Source organism: Kryptolebias marmoratus, linkage group LG4 (assembly GCF_001649575.2).
Source record: "Kryptolebias marmoratus isolate JLee-2015 linkage group LG4, ASM164957v2, whole genome shotgun sequence".
Taxonomy (NCBI): Eukaryota; Metazoa; Chordata; class Actinopteri; order Cyprinodontiformes; family Rivulidae; genus Kryptolebias; species Kryptolebias marmoratus.
The window spans coordinates 28079437-28095410 of record NC_051433.1 but is presented as its reverse complement, the minus strand read 5'-3'; the positions used below and the strand labels follow the sequence as shown (position 1 = coordinate 28095410).

Below are 15974 nucleotides of genomic sequence, written 5' to 3'. Positions count from 1 at the left end.
GACCCGAAAAAACCTGAGAAAACTTCCTTAAAAATATTACAACAGTTCACTGCAAACCCATATGATGCACTTGATCCACTACAGATTACATGCAGTCTAACACCAATTAGGTGTTGTGATGAGAAGCTATTTTATTTTGTTTTTCAAGAGTATTCAGCTTGTAGGGCACCACAACTGCTTCCACCCGCGTCGATCATCATCATATGAAATAACTTTTTGTCACAACAAAAAATAGTGGCTGGTAAAATATTTGAGTGGCTGGTAAAAAAATTTTGTCCACCAGCCTTCATGAATCACTGGCTGAAGGCTGCTAAAACATCAAAAGCTTAGCATTCCTTGAAGGAATACATACCACCTGCCGCCTTAATATATTAGATTTAAACTGAAAGCATTTTATGCTGAGAAGAGATGGAGTTGGTAACAGTTTGGTCAAACTCTACTAACTTTATGCACAATCTCATGTTATATTGTTCAATCTCATGAGATGTGATGGCACTAACAAATGTAAGGATGATTCTCAGCTTCTACCACACCAAATTTAGCCAGATATCTGTAAAATTGATTGCGTTATACAAATTTTTTGTGTTAACTAATGTTGATTAGATGTGATGGCCATTTTAAATTGGAGTGACTTCAAAAGTTAATCAGTTGTAGACGTACAACCAACATCTACAACTGATTAACTAAAAAAACTTCCCCTTGTTTTTATTTTTAACTCAAAGTTTGGGGGGGGGGGTTCCAAGCCACAATACAGAAAAGAATTAGAAACAAATTAGAAATTTTAGATCTTTTTACAGGTAATGATCATTTTTAATTTTCAACTCCGATTTATCTGAGGAAGACGCTGGCTAAATCTGTGATACTTTACAAGTCTGTGATAAAGCTAGCATTGCTAGCTTTTAGTTCTGTCTTTAGTTTTGTATTCAGCAAGTGAAACGCAGCTCAGCTGAGTTGAGTTTGTTGTGGAGAATAAATCTTGCTTTTGTATGCGTGAACATTTTAGTAAACTTGGATATAATTTACTGCAACAACTTGCACAAAGTGCCAACAACATACCGAAATGCTAAACTGAGGTTGGTGAACATCAAATTGCTAATCGTACAAGTCAACAAACTCTGCCAAACCAGTATTATCACAGAAGGTGCTCTTACCAAGTGGTTTTCTATTCTTAGTCTTCATGTGGATTTCTTCAGCATCATCTAGAACCAGGTTCATGTACTCATCAAAACCCTGAAACAGAAGGAGCGTTGAACCAACAAAAGAACAGTTTTACAGAATACATTCATATCCATCAACGTGGTCCCATTAAATTGTCAACATTTTACTATTCCACAGCTTGCCTGGGCACTTTTTAGGCAAAACGATGTGCTCTAATATCAAACAAATAAACAGAAAACAAATAGCCTTTTGGAAATAATAAATATAAATATTTCTTTATAATACCATGAGTTCTTCTTTCCTGCATGTTGTTTTGTCTTAAAAATTATTTATTATATTTCTTAACTGTTTATTTACCACAGTTAAGAAATTTAATAATTAATATTTTCACCAGAAACAAACAATTACTTACAATAATGCAGCCCTCTATTCGCATGTTCACCTGCTCATACAGCCACACCTGGATCCGTGAGCGCTATGAATAAAAGGGAGAAATAACTTAAAATTGAATTTTATTCAGACATCACAACACCTCTGACTGGGAAAAACAAAAGCAAAAGTTGTAGTGACTTACATTTTGAAGGTACCTAAAAATAAGGTTCTAAAAAAACGAGAGTCAAGGAAATCAAATGCTTGCCAGTAACACGACGTATGCCTATGATTTAAAAGAATACAGATTTTAACACAACGATGATCCAAGCCACTGAGGCTCAGTGTTTATATAATGAAAAAAAAAAAGAAGTTAAATGCATATTATGTTTCTGCACGTATGTAGTTAGTTAAGTGAAATTGTTTAAGCCAGTATCTGACTGAGCTGCGACAGCTGGCAACTAATTGGCAACTGACATTTGTGAGAGTCTCCAAAAGGTCTTGAAACTTTGACGGGGATTCTCAATTTCCTCACCACCATGGCATTTATAAGACAAGTTTTCTCTTAAAACAGTCGTTGCGGGCGGCTCAAGAGCAGCAGAACTGTATTTTGACTCCTCTGACAGAAAACACCTGAGGCAAATGTCCTGGTCTAAACACCACGTGGATTATAAATAATATTAAAAAACTGAACCAAATCTGCCTGCCTTCACTTCTAATTTGTACTTCAGTAGAATAAATCATAAACATGGATGTGGCTGCCAAAGTGGTTACACAGAAGAACCTCTGAATTCAGTGAGATGGCAACTGATTAGTCGCCCATTTTCTCACAATTTTGAGTCACCAAGTAGTCTCTAACAGTAGCAGGACAGTGAAATACTAAATTTAAAGACCCAGAATTGTTTTGGTTTTTCATACACAAAGTTGGCATAGCAGAGACGTTTGTAGTACTCAGAGCTTGTCAGACTGTTTAATGACTTGCATTCACGATCTTTGGGAAGAGGTAGTGTTTGCAGCTCACTGATAAATTAAAGAAACTTATCTACATGAGCAACTTGGACATTTTGGATAATCTCACACTACTACAAACACAAAACAGTGATGGGAGTTCTGGCTCTTGTCTGGGATCTGGATCATTTGTGTTAGCTTAGTCAAAAGAACTGTCTTTTTCAGCTCCCTAAAAGCTCCTCAAAAGTTCCTGCCAAGTAACGAGCCTTTTGAGAACCACTCTGAGAGTGACTCTTTAGGCTAAGTTGAGCTAAATGATTCAGATCCTAGAAGAGTCAGAATAACATTTACTAATATCAGGTATGTTCCTCTTAGTGCGGACGTAACTGCGATTTTAGTTCCAACTGCTGAATTTGTGATTTTCTTGACTGTCCTCTTATAAATAAATAAATACATTTTAAAAAGTGGCTAGTGGGTTGGAATGATAGGAATCTGCATTGATCATAAATAGGAAACAAACCCAGAGCTCTATTTCTCATCTTTTTGTTTGCTTCATATCTGAGTGATGGCTGTGGCATAATTTGAACTTTTGCTCCAACAAAAGCTGCTTGATTATCCTGCAGGAGTAAAAACACTTTTTCCAACAACCCAATAAACTGAGTTCATGTTTTCAGCTACCTATAATCCAAACATCGACCCATTTGATTTGTCTACACAAGCTTTTTTCCTTCATTGGCAAAGTGTGTTCAATGGAAATTCAGAACGTTAATTTTCCTCAAATGTTTGTTTTTCTCTTTTAACATAATTCTTTCTTACATATACGATACAGACAGAGTATTTTAGTCAACAACTATACAGGAAGTTATATACAAGACATACTGATAATCTGTGCTTTTTTAAAGCAAAAGCACAACAATTTGAAAACAAGGCCAGTAACCGAAATTATTTACGGTTAGTGTTTAAAGTCATTATTTGCGTGTTAGCAGCATTTGCTAACGTCGTGTTCATATCGCTGCTAACCTACATCAGTCATTGTCTCATTGCTTTTTATAAAAATAAATAACAATAAAATAAACAACCTCGTAGCTGCTGACAAAAACACAGATCTCTGCTTTCAGCTCAGTTAAAATCTACAAGTTTTACTATGAGCGAGCAGCAAATCGGCTCAATAAAGATTGGCCTAGCTGCTAAACTAAGCCACCAACTAATTCAGCCGTTCCATGTTGTCAAAAGGATACGATGGGCTGCACCATAACCTTCTGGACCTTCTGTCCTTGTCCTCTGTACGCCATTTCAGCAACACGATACAACCAACTGGTATTCCAAAGAAGAAAAATTGCACCTTTTTGATAAAAAGCACTTTAACGTACAGCTCACGTTGTGAGTTTGCTACAATGGCGGGTTTCCTTCCGCCAGCGGAAGCACAGAAGTTGTTTTCTGAAACAGCGCCACTGCAGGACGGAGGTCACTACTGCAGCTATTCATTCTGATATTGTAAAAACCATAGACATTATAAACGTCTGTGATTAAAAACAGTACTTCTGTTCCGCACATATTAATTATTTGAAAAAATATTAAAAATTAATTAATTAAAAAGCACAATTTAGCTTCATAGTATAGTGGCTCTGATGCTCACTAGTCCCCTGCCTCTTAGTGTACAGTCTCAGGGTGCTGGACTTAGGGTGAAACCCTCTGTGTATTGTGAGGAGCTTTCATGTCTTGATGTCAGTGGTTTATATCTCCTCCTTTGTCTAGGTTATTATACCAGCAGGGTATCTGATGACTGGACTTTGTCCTTACCATTCAGCTGGCTCTTCAGGACCTGCCTTACTCTTTGTAGGTACTGTATTTTGTTGTGGCTGACTTCCTTGCGGCCTCATCCTGGTTGCCATTTATCTGCGATATACCAAGGTACTTATAGCTGTCCTGAACATCTGCAATGTTGCCTTTAGGTAGTTCAGCCTCTTCCGTTGTGATCACCTTGCCTCTCTTGGACACCATACCATTTATTAGGTCTGAATGACATACCAATATCCTTGTTGTATATTCTGATGAGGTGGATCGGTGAGTCGATGTTGCCCTCATTTTTAGCCTATAGCTTGATGTCATTCATGTAGAGGAGGTGACTGATGACTGCTCCAATGTTTGTGATGATCTGGCTGAGGGTGTTCAGACTTATGCAGAACAGTTGTGGGGACCGAACATCATCTTCTTATATACTGCAATTAATTATCTATGCAAATGACTTTGAATTAGCCTCAAGAATCGTCTTCCACAACCCTACTGAGTTCTTGGTGAAGGCTCTTAAAATTAACATTTTAAATTTCTTTTATGTTTCTGATGTGATTTTGGAGCATTTTCAATATTTTCATGTGATCACATGTGAAAAACATGGTAAATTTGTGTGTGTTTTATGTACGAGTTTCTAAAAAAATCACTTTAACAAGGCTTATACTAGAAATGTACAGAAAAATACCATGCAAGAGGTGGCTCAGGACTTTGGCAAAATATTATATGGATATGTAATACATCTTTTCTGCCTGCAATATGCTGCTTTCTACTTGCTGTCATTGACTTGATTAACCCATCAGGTGGCGCCATAAGAAAATAGATTAATTTTCTCTCACTATTTACTGAAAATGTCATTGGAAGCTAATATTTTGTATTCTGTGCATTATATACAGTTGCCTCTTGTCTGGAGCTTGTAAAAGTGTTTATCTGCACACATTCTAAATGAAATATAATAATGATTATGTAAATCATTATTTTAAATCACTTTGGGAACAGCTGAAGAGCTCTGTGCATCACAAGCTTGCTGTAGAACAGACTGAAACCTGGGCTTATTTGAACAAATTATTTGAAAAAATTAGAGTCTTGTTCAAACTTAATCCAGTTCCAGTTACTCACAGTAACTGGATTGCAGATTTCAAACCACTTATAAAAGAGTTTTGCTTTTTAGGGATCCTCTGCCTTGGAATTTACTCTGAAAGGATCTAAATTTAGGTGTTGTTTCTTTATGCTCTAAATTATTTTAAAATGTCACATTCTGTGTGCGTCTATGTTTTTTTTTGCTTGTTTGTCTTGTTTTTTCAGGCTCAAATTCAATTCAGGGCCAAGTGCTTCTTCTTGGTACGTTCAATTTTCAAGCATTAATCTTTATGGGTATAAATAGAGGATCCACGAAGACTTACTCCTTAGCAAAGAAGGATCATAACATGTTTTGCCCATCTTCTCTAAAGAGTCATCGGTTAGTTAAAAATATTTATCTTTCATGCAAAATTGCACATAACCCAGATCTTTTAACACCCACAAAGCATATAAACATTGCTTACTACTGAAAGGCAAGAGTGGATGATTATGTTCTTGTCTGTGTGTTTATGTGCATGTATGTCTGCTTTTTACCTAAATAACTTATTAACCACTTGGTACATTTTATTCAAACTTGCAGAAAGCAATCAATAGATTTACATCTAAAACCTATTAATATTTGGAGTCATCCCAATTCAAGTTGGCCACCACAGCTAATCGACCTTGGCCAACATAAAATAGGTTGCAGTTCATTCAGTTTTACAAATATTGAGCTAAAGTTTAATGTGGTATTATCTGTGAGGCCTTCTCAACACATAGTCTGAGCTCTGGTACACCTTGCAACAATATCACACAAGATTGCACATAAAGTCATTTGCATTGTTTGACCAGCATGGCTACATCTCATTTCTGAGCATAATACGAAATTACCGTAGTCTAAAACTCTGGCATGACAGCCAGCGGGCAATATGCATCCCTTCAAAGAATGCTAGGCCTTTAATTTTTATAATTTGTTCATTTGTTTGAACCTTTACCAAACAAAAACAAACAGAAAAAGAATTGTCAGACTCTTCACCAATTAACGTTTTTCAGCTGCTCCCTTCAGAATTTTCCACCGCAGATCATCTGCCTTCATTTCTGTCCCAGCATCCTCCTCTGTCACACCATTCCTCTGCAGATCCTTCTTCACTACGTTACATGAACCTTTTCTGTGGTCTTCCTCTTTTCTTCATTCCTGGCAGCTACACATTCAACATCCTTAGTCCAGTATGTCCCCTGTCCCTCCTCTGCACATGTCCAAACCATATTAGTCTTGTCTCTCTAACTTTATCTTCAAACTTGAGCTATCCCTCTGAAATACTCTTTTCTAATTCTGTCCATTTTTGTCCTTCTCAGTGAAAGTCTGATCAACTTTATCATTTATTACCGAAGGCAAAAGGGAATAATATTTTTGAGAGTGTCTTTGTGTTCCTTTGTTTGTCATGAAACTCTCAGAAAGTAATCATCAGATTTACATCTGCCAGGCCTGCTAGGCTGGAGACTTGAGGCACCAACACTCTCGGAGGTTGAAGGTATTGACCATCTTGGAAATGTGAGAAGAATTTGGTGCCTGTTGGGATCCTCTCAGAGATTGAAAATCATCATTTTCTGAGAAGCTGGTGGGCTTGGTAGCAGCTTCAGCGGACTGGGACATGGGGCTTCTCTGTGGTTGGAAATAGGTGATGTGGAGCTTTAGATCAGAGGCAGTGTAGAGCTTGAACTCAAGTGATGGCTTGAGTGATAGTTGCTGGATTCAAGATTAGAATGAACAGAGGTCGTCTCTGTTGGAGCAGGGTCAGCAGAGAAGTCTGCTTTAAGCTGCTTGGATTGGCTTGGCTCTGGAGAGTTGCTCGTATGTGACAGTTGATAATGTATGTTATCTATTGAATAATAATTGCATCCAAGTTGTTAAATATTTAAGATAGGACCAGAATTTGAATTTTGGACAGCAATAATTACGAGTGGAAACAGTGAAGACTAGTGAACATATGAGAAGCAGGTGGAAATAGTTACCTAAAGGTAAGAATGACTGAGGGGGAAATGGCCAGCAGGGAAACACTGAGTAACAAAACAAACTGAACACAGGAAACCTCAAAGTAAAAAAAAGAAAATATGCTAAAATGTATAAACTAAAGAAATGAAATAAAACAGCACACAACAAATACAAAAAAAAAAACAACAGCATCATGAGAATAAGTCAAAAGCATCTCTTTCACTGAGAGCGAATTTCGTGACTTCTCATGGGGTATGCAAACAGCTTAAATCTTTTTATGCTGCTCTTATCTAAGAGTTGATATGCAGAAGTGTGTGACCAAGCGTGACTGTTTTGAGCTGAATGAACGTCTAGGCTAACATTGGACTAAATATGCCCTAAAAGTTAAACAGCCACTAGGCTTGGTAAATGGTGAGGGTTGTGTCAGGAAGGGCATTTGGCGTAAAACACTTCTGCCAAAACTAACACGTGAGTTGATCCAAGTGACACCATACCAGATCAGTCGAGGCCCGGGTTAACAACAACCGCCACCAGTAGTGTTAACAAACAGGGAGCCGGTGAAAATTGTGCTACTGTTAGTCAAAGACCTCGAGGAGGGAAACCTGTCAGGAGACAGTGAGAAGAGGAAAGACAAGAGTGTAGGACTGAGGGTAGCAACTCTAAACATAGGGACAATGATGGGCAAAGGTAGAGAGATGGATGACATGATGCAGAGGAGAAAGGTAGATGTATTATGTATACAGGAAACAAAGTGGAAGGGCAGCAAGGCTTGCAACATTGGGGCAGAGTTTAAGCTATTTTGCCATGGTGTGGACAGGAAGAGAAATGGAGTAGGGATGGTCCTGAAGGAGGAGTTAGCAAGGAATGTAGCTGAGGTGAAAAGAGTGTCAGATAGAGTGACGTGTCTGAAGGTACAAGTAGAAAGTCTGATGTTCAATGTTGTAAGTGGTTATGCTCTACAGGTCGGATGTGATGTAGAAGAGAAAAAGAAACTCTGAAAGGATCTTGATGAAGTGACAGGGAGTATTCCCATGGAGGAGAGAGTGGTGATTGGAGCAGATCTGAATGGACATGTTGGTGAAGGAACCAGAGGAGACGAGGAGGTGATGGGCAGGTTTGGTGTCAAGGAAAGTAACCAGGAAGGACAGATGGTGGTGAATTTTGCCAAGAGGATGGAAATAGCTGAAGTCAACACCTATTTCCAAAAGATGGAGGAACACAGGGTGACCTATAAGAGTGGAGGTAGAAGTACGCAGGTCGACTACATTCTGTGTAGAAGAGGTAACCTGACGGATATTGTGAACAGTAAGGTTGTAACAGGGGATAATGTGGCCAGACAGCATCAGATGGTGGTGTGTAGGATAAGTGTTGTGGTAAAGAAGAGGAAAACAGTAAAGGTAGAGAGGAAGACCAAATGGTGTAAGTTGAGGAAGGAAGAATGTTGTGAGTAGTTCAGAAAAGAGCTGTTAAAGACTCAGGGTAGTAAGAAAGGGCTTCCAGATGATTGGGTTACTACAGCCACAGTGATTAAAGAGACAGGTAGGAAGGTACTTGGTGTGTCATCTGAACAGAGAAAAGATAATAAGGAGACCTGGTGATGGAACAGTGAAGTGCAGGAAGTTATCCAGAGGAGGAGGTTAGTCATAAAGAAATGGGACAGTGAGAGGACTGAAGAGAGTGGACAGGAATATAGGGAGATGCAACATAGGACAAAGAGGGAGGTAGCAAAGGCAAAACAAGAAGTGTATGATGAGTTGTACAAGAGGTTGGATACTAAGGATGGAGAGAAACACTTGTATCAACTGGCAAGACAATCATGGAGCTAGAAGAAACTGATGTTCAAGCTGCTGTTGTGTGTTTGGTTTGGACTTTAGGATGAGGAGAACAGAAGGCAAACTATCAGATTGAGATCTCTCAGAGTAGAGTGACAGAGAGCAACTAGCAAGAAAAAAATAAAAAAATAAAAAACCCAGAAGTTAGTGGGTGAGACCATGGTTAGATGCTGTCATAAGACATAAAACTGTCAGAGCCACAGGCCCATAGAAGAACTGAGACAAGAAGATGCTGCTGAATGTCACAGATATGCCGCAGCAACGTCACACAGAAGAACAAAATACCATTCTAACAAAACTAACAAGATATTTACACCACAACAACGAAGCATAAAACCATGTTTATGTTATAGTATGTTATAACTTTCCCACCATTCAACCTAATGCATACACACTCTACGAAACAGGAACACATCATGAACGTTATAAACATGTCATATACATCACAAGACTTAACTTTTAAAAACCTACGCTTTGTTTCTTTACATTTTGTTCAACTTTAAAAATCAAAAATCAAAATGTGCATTAAAACAATGTGACAGTAGCCTTAGAAAAGATAATGTATAACAGTTGGACAGCGTCTAACCATAATTGGACAAGACATTCCCTGGGATATTTATAGGTGGTTTTTATATAAAACAGGATTTCTCTGTGGTGCACACTATACCTGTAACATGATGAGATGAGTCAGGGAGCCCAGCCTTGACTGTGCTGTTAACAATAGTATTAATAACATAACGCACAGGCGTGCCACCAGCCCATACAGGAGAGAAAGTGTGATGGAAATTCGTCGCTGAGGACAGACAAGACTCCACAAGTGGGGGAAAGAAAAGATGCAAGGACTCTTGGTGGCCCAGGCCAAGGTGTCGCCTTTCAGGGCAGGGTCACCTCAGCCGCATCTTAAAATGTCAGGGCTGCTGCAGCCCAAGCTTCTCTCATCGGGCCACATGCTTTGTGTCTGTGCTGTGAAAGCAGGAATGGATTGCTGACTCTCAATGCCACATGCCAGCTGGCATTCCTAAGGAAGACCAAGGGAAGTGTGACTCTATGGACACTGGCACTCCGGCTGGCTGCCATAGAGGTCCTAGAGTCAAAATAACAGTGATGAAGGCCAGTCTTAACACGCACAGAGTAGGGTACTTTAAACTGATACCATGGCTTTAGTTACAGTGGACACCTTCTATTATCTGTCCAGAAAAGTTAGTGTGTTTTTAATCATAATATATTAGAGGACAGACAATAAATGCATACATAGTAATACCAAATGACTCTTTTCCCATAGCTTTATAAACAACAATATAAGACACCACAGGGATATGCTATAAATAAGAAAGGTCCCCCACTCACATTCCCAAACAGGATGCCCTGTCACCAATGAATCTATCTTTTCTCATTTCCACGCCTGTCCTTCCTACCTTCTCTTCCCTCGTCTGAACCAGCCAAAAGGAACTGCCCTGGTTAGATCAACCTCCTCTCTACATCACTTCCCGTTCCTGTTAGTGCCGATTGTTCTGAGGGAAAAGGAAGGCAGACGGGATGGAGAAGGAGGAGGTATGGTGTGGGTTGTTGTTAGTGATGGGTCTTTGTTTCTCTGTGAGCTTCACCTGCTTCAATACCCCCCTTCCCTTCCCTTCACCTGACAAGCATGACCCCTGCAGGCCTGGTAAGGCTGGCCAGACAGCCTGCTAGAGATCTGTTTCCTGCCTCACTGACTGCAAGAATATTTATGTTGTGCTTAGACTGTAGTATGCTGGTAATTCAAAAGCTGATAGCAAAACATGAATTCATAAATACTGCACAGTGACTGCAGGGTTAACCATGTGCATTAAGCACCAAAACTATTTAAACTATTTCCAATAGTTTTAAACAAAATTTTAAACAAAGATCTCACACAATCAGTTGTTCAATTCAATTCATTTCAGTTTATTCAATTCACAACAAAAGTAATTTCAGGGCACAAACGTTCGCTTACATTGTAAAATGCCAATTAGTACAAGTTATCCATCCAAAGAAGCCATTAGATTATGTGCTCAGAATATGTGTTAAGAATGACTCAGTTACTACTACATCCAAATTTATCTCAATATCTGTAAAACTACCTTTGTTGTTCAGTCATTAGATTAGTGCAACCAAATAAAATACTTCAACCGGAAACCTTTTTCTTTTACAAAAAAATTGATGTGAACCAATGATTGAATGACAGAATGCCACAATATAATTTTCTACTTAAATTTTTTTACTTACTTGTACAGTTTAACCTCACAGATGCCAAACACCACAAACATCTTGATTTTGATTGTGGTGGTGAGCTGTTCCAAACTCTGTGTGAACTTTACCCATTTTTACAGCCATTCATGCTCTGTGTGACGCATGGTTCAGTGTGTGATTCTGCTCTTTCAAGTAGGTGCTATCGCTCAAACATGACAGCTTTCAGTCAAACTTACACCAAATAAACACAAGAACTGACATGTTTATTCTCTTTATTCAATATGGACAATGAGTTTGCTTCAGTGCAGGGTGGGGGAACTTTTTATCACTTTAACCTGCAATGTAAAGGGCAAACCAATTATAAAAAAGGTTTGCAGTTTATTCTGTGCCCTAAATCACCAAATATGAACATTTATCAGTGGTAATTTACAGCACCAACTCCTAGAAAGTTGGAACATGTAATAATGCAAATAAACACACAATGCAATGAGTTTTAAATCTTATAAACCACAATTTTACCTCCACCACCTCCACCTGTCTGTTCACAAGATTAGTTAAAAACAGATTTTGATGAAATTTTTAGGAAAGATTGGAGTTGTCACAAGGAACAAGTGAATAAATTTTGGTGGTAATCTGGCTCATGATCCAGATCGGATTATTTTTTATTGACACTGTGGCCTTGGTAAAGGTTTTTCTCCAAATGCTTCTAGTCCTCTCAGTAGAACATAATAAACATATTAAATGTTTAAATTAATTCATTGTACAATTTTAAGAAAGAAATAAGGTCAATTTGAATTGACACATCTCAAAAAAGTTGGGACAGGGTCAACAAAAGGTCAAGTAAGTGGTACAAATAATAATAATAAAAATTAAAAAACACTGGTAGTAGTTAGGACCAGCTGCAGCTAATTAGGTTAATTAGCAAAAGGTCAGCAAGGGCCTGTTCACATCTGTGACCTGTGCTGGCAAAATGAGGAATTTTTCAATATAGAGTTATTATTTTAAAAATTCTCCATCTCAAAACCTTCATATGATACGTAGTTTGTCAAAATTTGGCAACTTACCACCAGCTAGTTATGTTTATAAGAGTGCCAGTTTGAAAACTCAATTTTTATGGTGTTTATAGTGTTTTCCCAGGGTAAGAGTTTGACTCTGCCGTGAGTGGGGCGGGGGGACTGCAAACCCAAGTTTCTGTTTCACCCACAGTGGTTGGAGGTAGATGGTCAGAGGCTGGACAGTCAGGTGAGCTCAGGGACTGAGGTCCAGCTGGATGGGCTGAAGGAGCAGTGGAGGAGCGAGGGAGAGACAGCAGGAGAGGCCCGGAGCGTGGCCAGGGTAGCAAGGGAACAAGATCCAGGGATTTCCCAACAGGAGCAAGGCTGAAGGGAGACACAGAGAAAACTGGACACAAATACAGTTCAAAAAGTTCTTACTGCCAAAGAGGTAAGCTGAGACAACTGGCTGGCTTGTTACCACAGATTGAAAGTTAACCATCTGGCGTCTGTCTCAGGGAACCTGCTCCTCTAAGTACTGCTCTTTGATTATCCCAAACGAGTGCCAGCTGGAGGCTCCACCTGCCAATCACACCCTGGAGAGGAGAGGTACAAAGCAGAACACCCACACAACCCAAGGAATACAGCACTGTCAGTATACAACAAACAGGACATCAGCAGGTCTGCTGTTTTTGTAACACTGACAATACATTCAGACATTTGAACTGTTATTATATTAATCCTCTTGTGGCCTTCATGTCAAATAGACCCAAAGTTACAAGGGCTTCAGGAGTGTTAACACTGTTCAGAGCCATTTAAGTCACTATTTTTGTTTAGATCTCTTAATAAGCTTAATTACCTTAGTTACCAATATAACAAAAACAAAAAAAAAAATAAAGAATAAAAAAAGATTAGTGACTTCACAGAGCTCAGTGTCAGAACAAGGATTGAAGATTTTACCCTGAAAAAAGAAATCCTTCACAATAACTGCTCTGACAGCTGTCAGCTGTTTTACAGCTTTACTGAGAATGTAAAATCGCCACTATGTTTAATTAGGTAAATATAATGCAACATAATGTTGTTGAAACAGAATAAAATTACAATGCTATTATTGTGAAAGTCAGGGGAAGTGGATAAGGCAGGTATCTGTGGAACAGAACAGCAGGGCAGTTTAACTGGCAGGAAAGTGTTTAGAAAGTCCAGAAATGTGTTTGGTTGTTTGGTAGTTTGGTAGTTTGTAATTATTCTTACTTGAGTATTTCTTTCTTTTAGGTTTCGGAGGGGTTGGCCAGGATTTCAGAGGTATCATTCAAGGAGGTCCAGATCGTATGACAGGTGAGTAGTTCTCTTCTGGATGAGCGGTGTGAGAGCGGACAGGTTGAAGTGAGGCAGACTGAGTTCACTTCTTTTTTTCTGAATCAGGAGGTACTTCCAAGAAGAGCCGGCATTCGCTGCTATCTAAACTTCAGGGTGTCCATGTGTACATGGAGGATTTTGTGAGGAGGCATTGGAAAGAGAGATACATTAGACTTCACAAGAAATACTCAGGAGTAAAATGACAAGACTGAGAGCTGACTAGTCATTGCGTGACATACAAGACTTAATAAGCTGCCATATGCTACAGTTAAGTCTGAGTGCTGGTGGAACCACCCATTTTATAGAGGCTTAATCTTTCAGTCTGCAAAGAAATGCAACTGAAAATATGGAACAATGTCAAAATAATGTTCCTCAATGGAAATTTGGGATAACTTTGAATATCCCATCAACTGCAGTTAATAATGTTGTCAAAAGATTCAAGAATCTGGAGGAATCTCTATGTGCAAGGGTCAAGGCTGAAAGTTAACATTGAAAAATGTCGGTTAAAGCTCTAACATGCAAAGAAGAAGCCATACATGAACACCATCCAGAAATGCTGCTGTCTTCTCTGGGCCAAAGTTCATTTAAAAATGGACTAGGGCAAAATGGAAAACTGTTTGAAATCTGAAATTCTTTTGGGAAACCACAGATGCCACATCCTCCTTACTAAAGAGGAGAGGTACTTTCCAACCTGTTATCAACACAGTTCAAAAGCCTGCCTCTCTGATGCTATAGTCCCTATCATGGGCAGCTTATACATCTGGAAAGGCATCATCAATCTAGAAAAGCACGTACAGTTTTTAGGACAACATCTTCTCCCATCCAGACCACATCTTTTTCAGGCCTTCCCTGAAAAAGATGTTGCCAAATCTCAGCAAGACAATGCTATACAACATCCTGCATCCATTACAACAGCATGGCTTCATAAAATAGGAATCTGGGTGCTGAACTTGCATGCCTGCAGTCTAGACCTCTCAACAAATGAAAACATTTGTTGCATCATAAAATTAAAGAAGAGCAAGGACTGCTGAAAAGAACAGCTAGAATCATACATCAAATAAGAATGGGACAGCATTCCCCTCCAAAAACTCCAGCAACTGATCTTCTTAGACATCCTGTCGTTAAAAAGAGGGGAAGCTTTGCAGTAGTAAACATAGCCCTGTCCCAACCTTTTCAATATGTGTTGCATCAAATTTAAAATTAAAATATGGGTTTATGCGACTTGCAAATCATTGCATTCTGGTTTTATTTACATTTTACTAAATGTGCCTACTTTTTTAAAATTAGGTTTACAATGATCTACTATTGCTATTTTTTTTCTACAGTAACTACAGAAAAACCAGGTCATGGTTTGTGGTGTACTTCATGGTATCCCCCTATATTTGTAAGAATAAAAATGCGTCCATCTGTTATAACCTAGTAGCTAACATTTTTATCGTTGATTAGGTCCACAATACTGTGCACAAGTCCTTTTTTTGTTTCTGTTGTGCCAGAAAACATTAAAACAGGTGCAGTTACTTTTTTAAACATGCGAAAAACATAAAAAAAAAATTGAGGCCTAGCATTCATCAAAGGAATGCACATTGCCTTCTGCCTTCCATGACAGAATTAAAAAAAAAAAAATTAAAAAATTGATGTCAAGAAATGTTGGCGTTATAGTTGTTTTGCTAAAATCTTGAAATTAATGTTTTGTGTGATCTCATGCGATATTACAAGATCTGTTAAGGTTTGTCAGCTACTACCACACCAAATTTTATCTCAGCATTTGTACAATTCAGTGAGGTGTAGTCATTTTTGTGTTGACTAGCTGTGATAGCCAACTTGAATTGGGTTGACTCCAAAAGTTAATTAATGATTACTTACAGAGTTTTATTAAAATCAGTTTAGTAGTTCAAGAGATATTTTGTTAACAGATAGAGAAACACATAGACTCGGGCAAACATATTATTTTCTGCCTTTTGACTGCAGGCTATAATGATGACTCATGGTTTTCGAGACCAATCTTCATGGTCTAGACGACAAACCTTTGAAATTTGTTTATGGTTGTGATCATGTTATGTTAATAAAATTCCTCCACAAACATTTAAATTAAGATCAATGTGCTCATCACTGTTATCAGTAGTCTAGTTGTTCCCTCAAGTAGGTGTGTCTAGGGCCACCATGATGCCAACTTCAATGTTGTGGCAAGTTTTGACATCTGCTGGGAAATTACCAGCAGCCTGGTCAAACACACACACACACACACACACACACACACACACACACACACAC

At 38.6% G+C, this 15974-nt stretch overlaps 1 protein-coding gene and 1 long non-coding RNA gene across 2 annotated transcripts in view; one reads left to right on the top strand and one right to left on the bottom strand.

The window, feature by feature from the left end:
• Positions 1 to 3909, bottom strand: part of snrpe (small nuclear ribonucleoprotein polypeptide E) — a 5778-nt gene extending 1869 nt beyond the window's left edge. The window contains exons 1-4 of the mRNA XM_017437532.3: positions 3714 to 3909; positions 1733 to 1759; positions 1571 to 1633; positions 1152 to 1230 (exon numbers count right to left, since the gene is read on the bottom strand). Of these exons, the coding sequence (XP_017293021.1) occupies positions 1152 to 1230; positions 1571 to 1633; positions 1733 to 1759; positions 3714 to 3767 (223 nt within the window). The 5' untranslated portion in view covers positions 3768 to 3909. The remainder of the gene's footprint in view (positions 1 to 1151; positions 1231 to 1570; positions 1634 to 1732; positions 1760 to 3713) is intronic.
• An 8552-nt stretch (positions 3910 to 12461) lies between these two features.
• LOC119616940 overlaps positions 12462 to 15974 on the top strand; it is a 35858-nt gene continuing 32345 nt past the window's right edge. The window contains exons 1-2 of the long non-coding RNA XR_005233041.1: positions 12462 to 12956; positions 13620 to 13682. This is a non-coding gene — a long non-coding RNA (uncharacterized LOC119616940). The remainder of the gene's footprint in view (positions 12957 to 13619; positions 13683 to 15974) is intronic.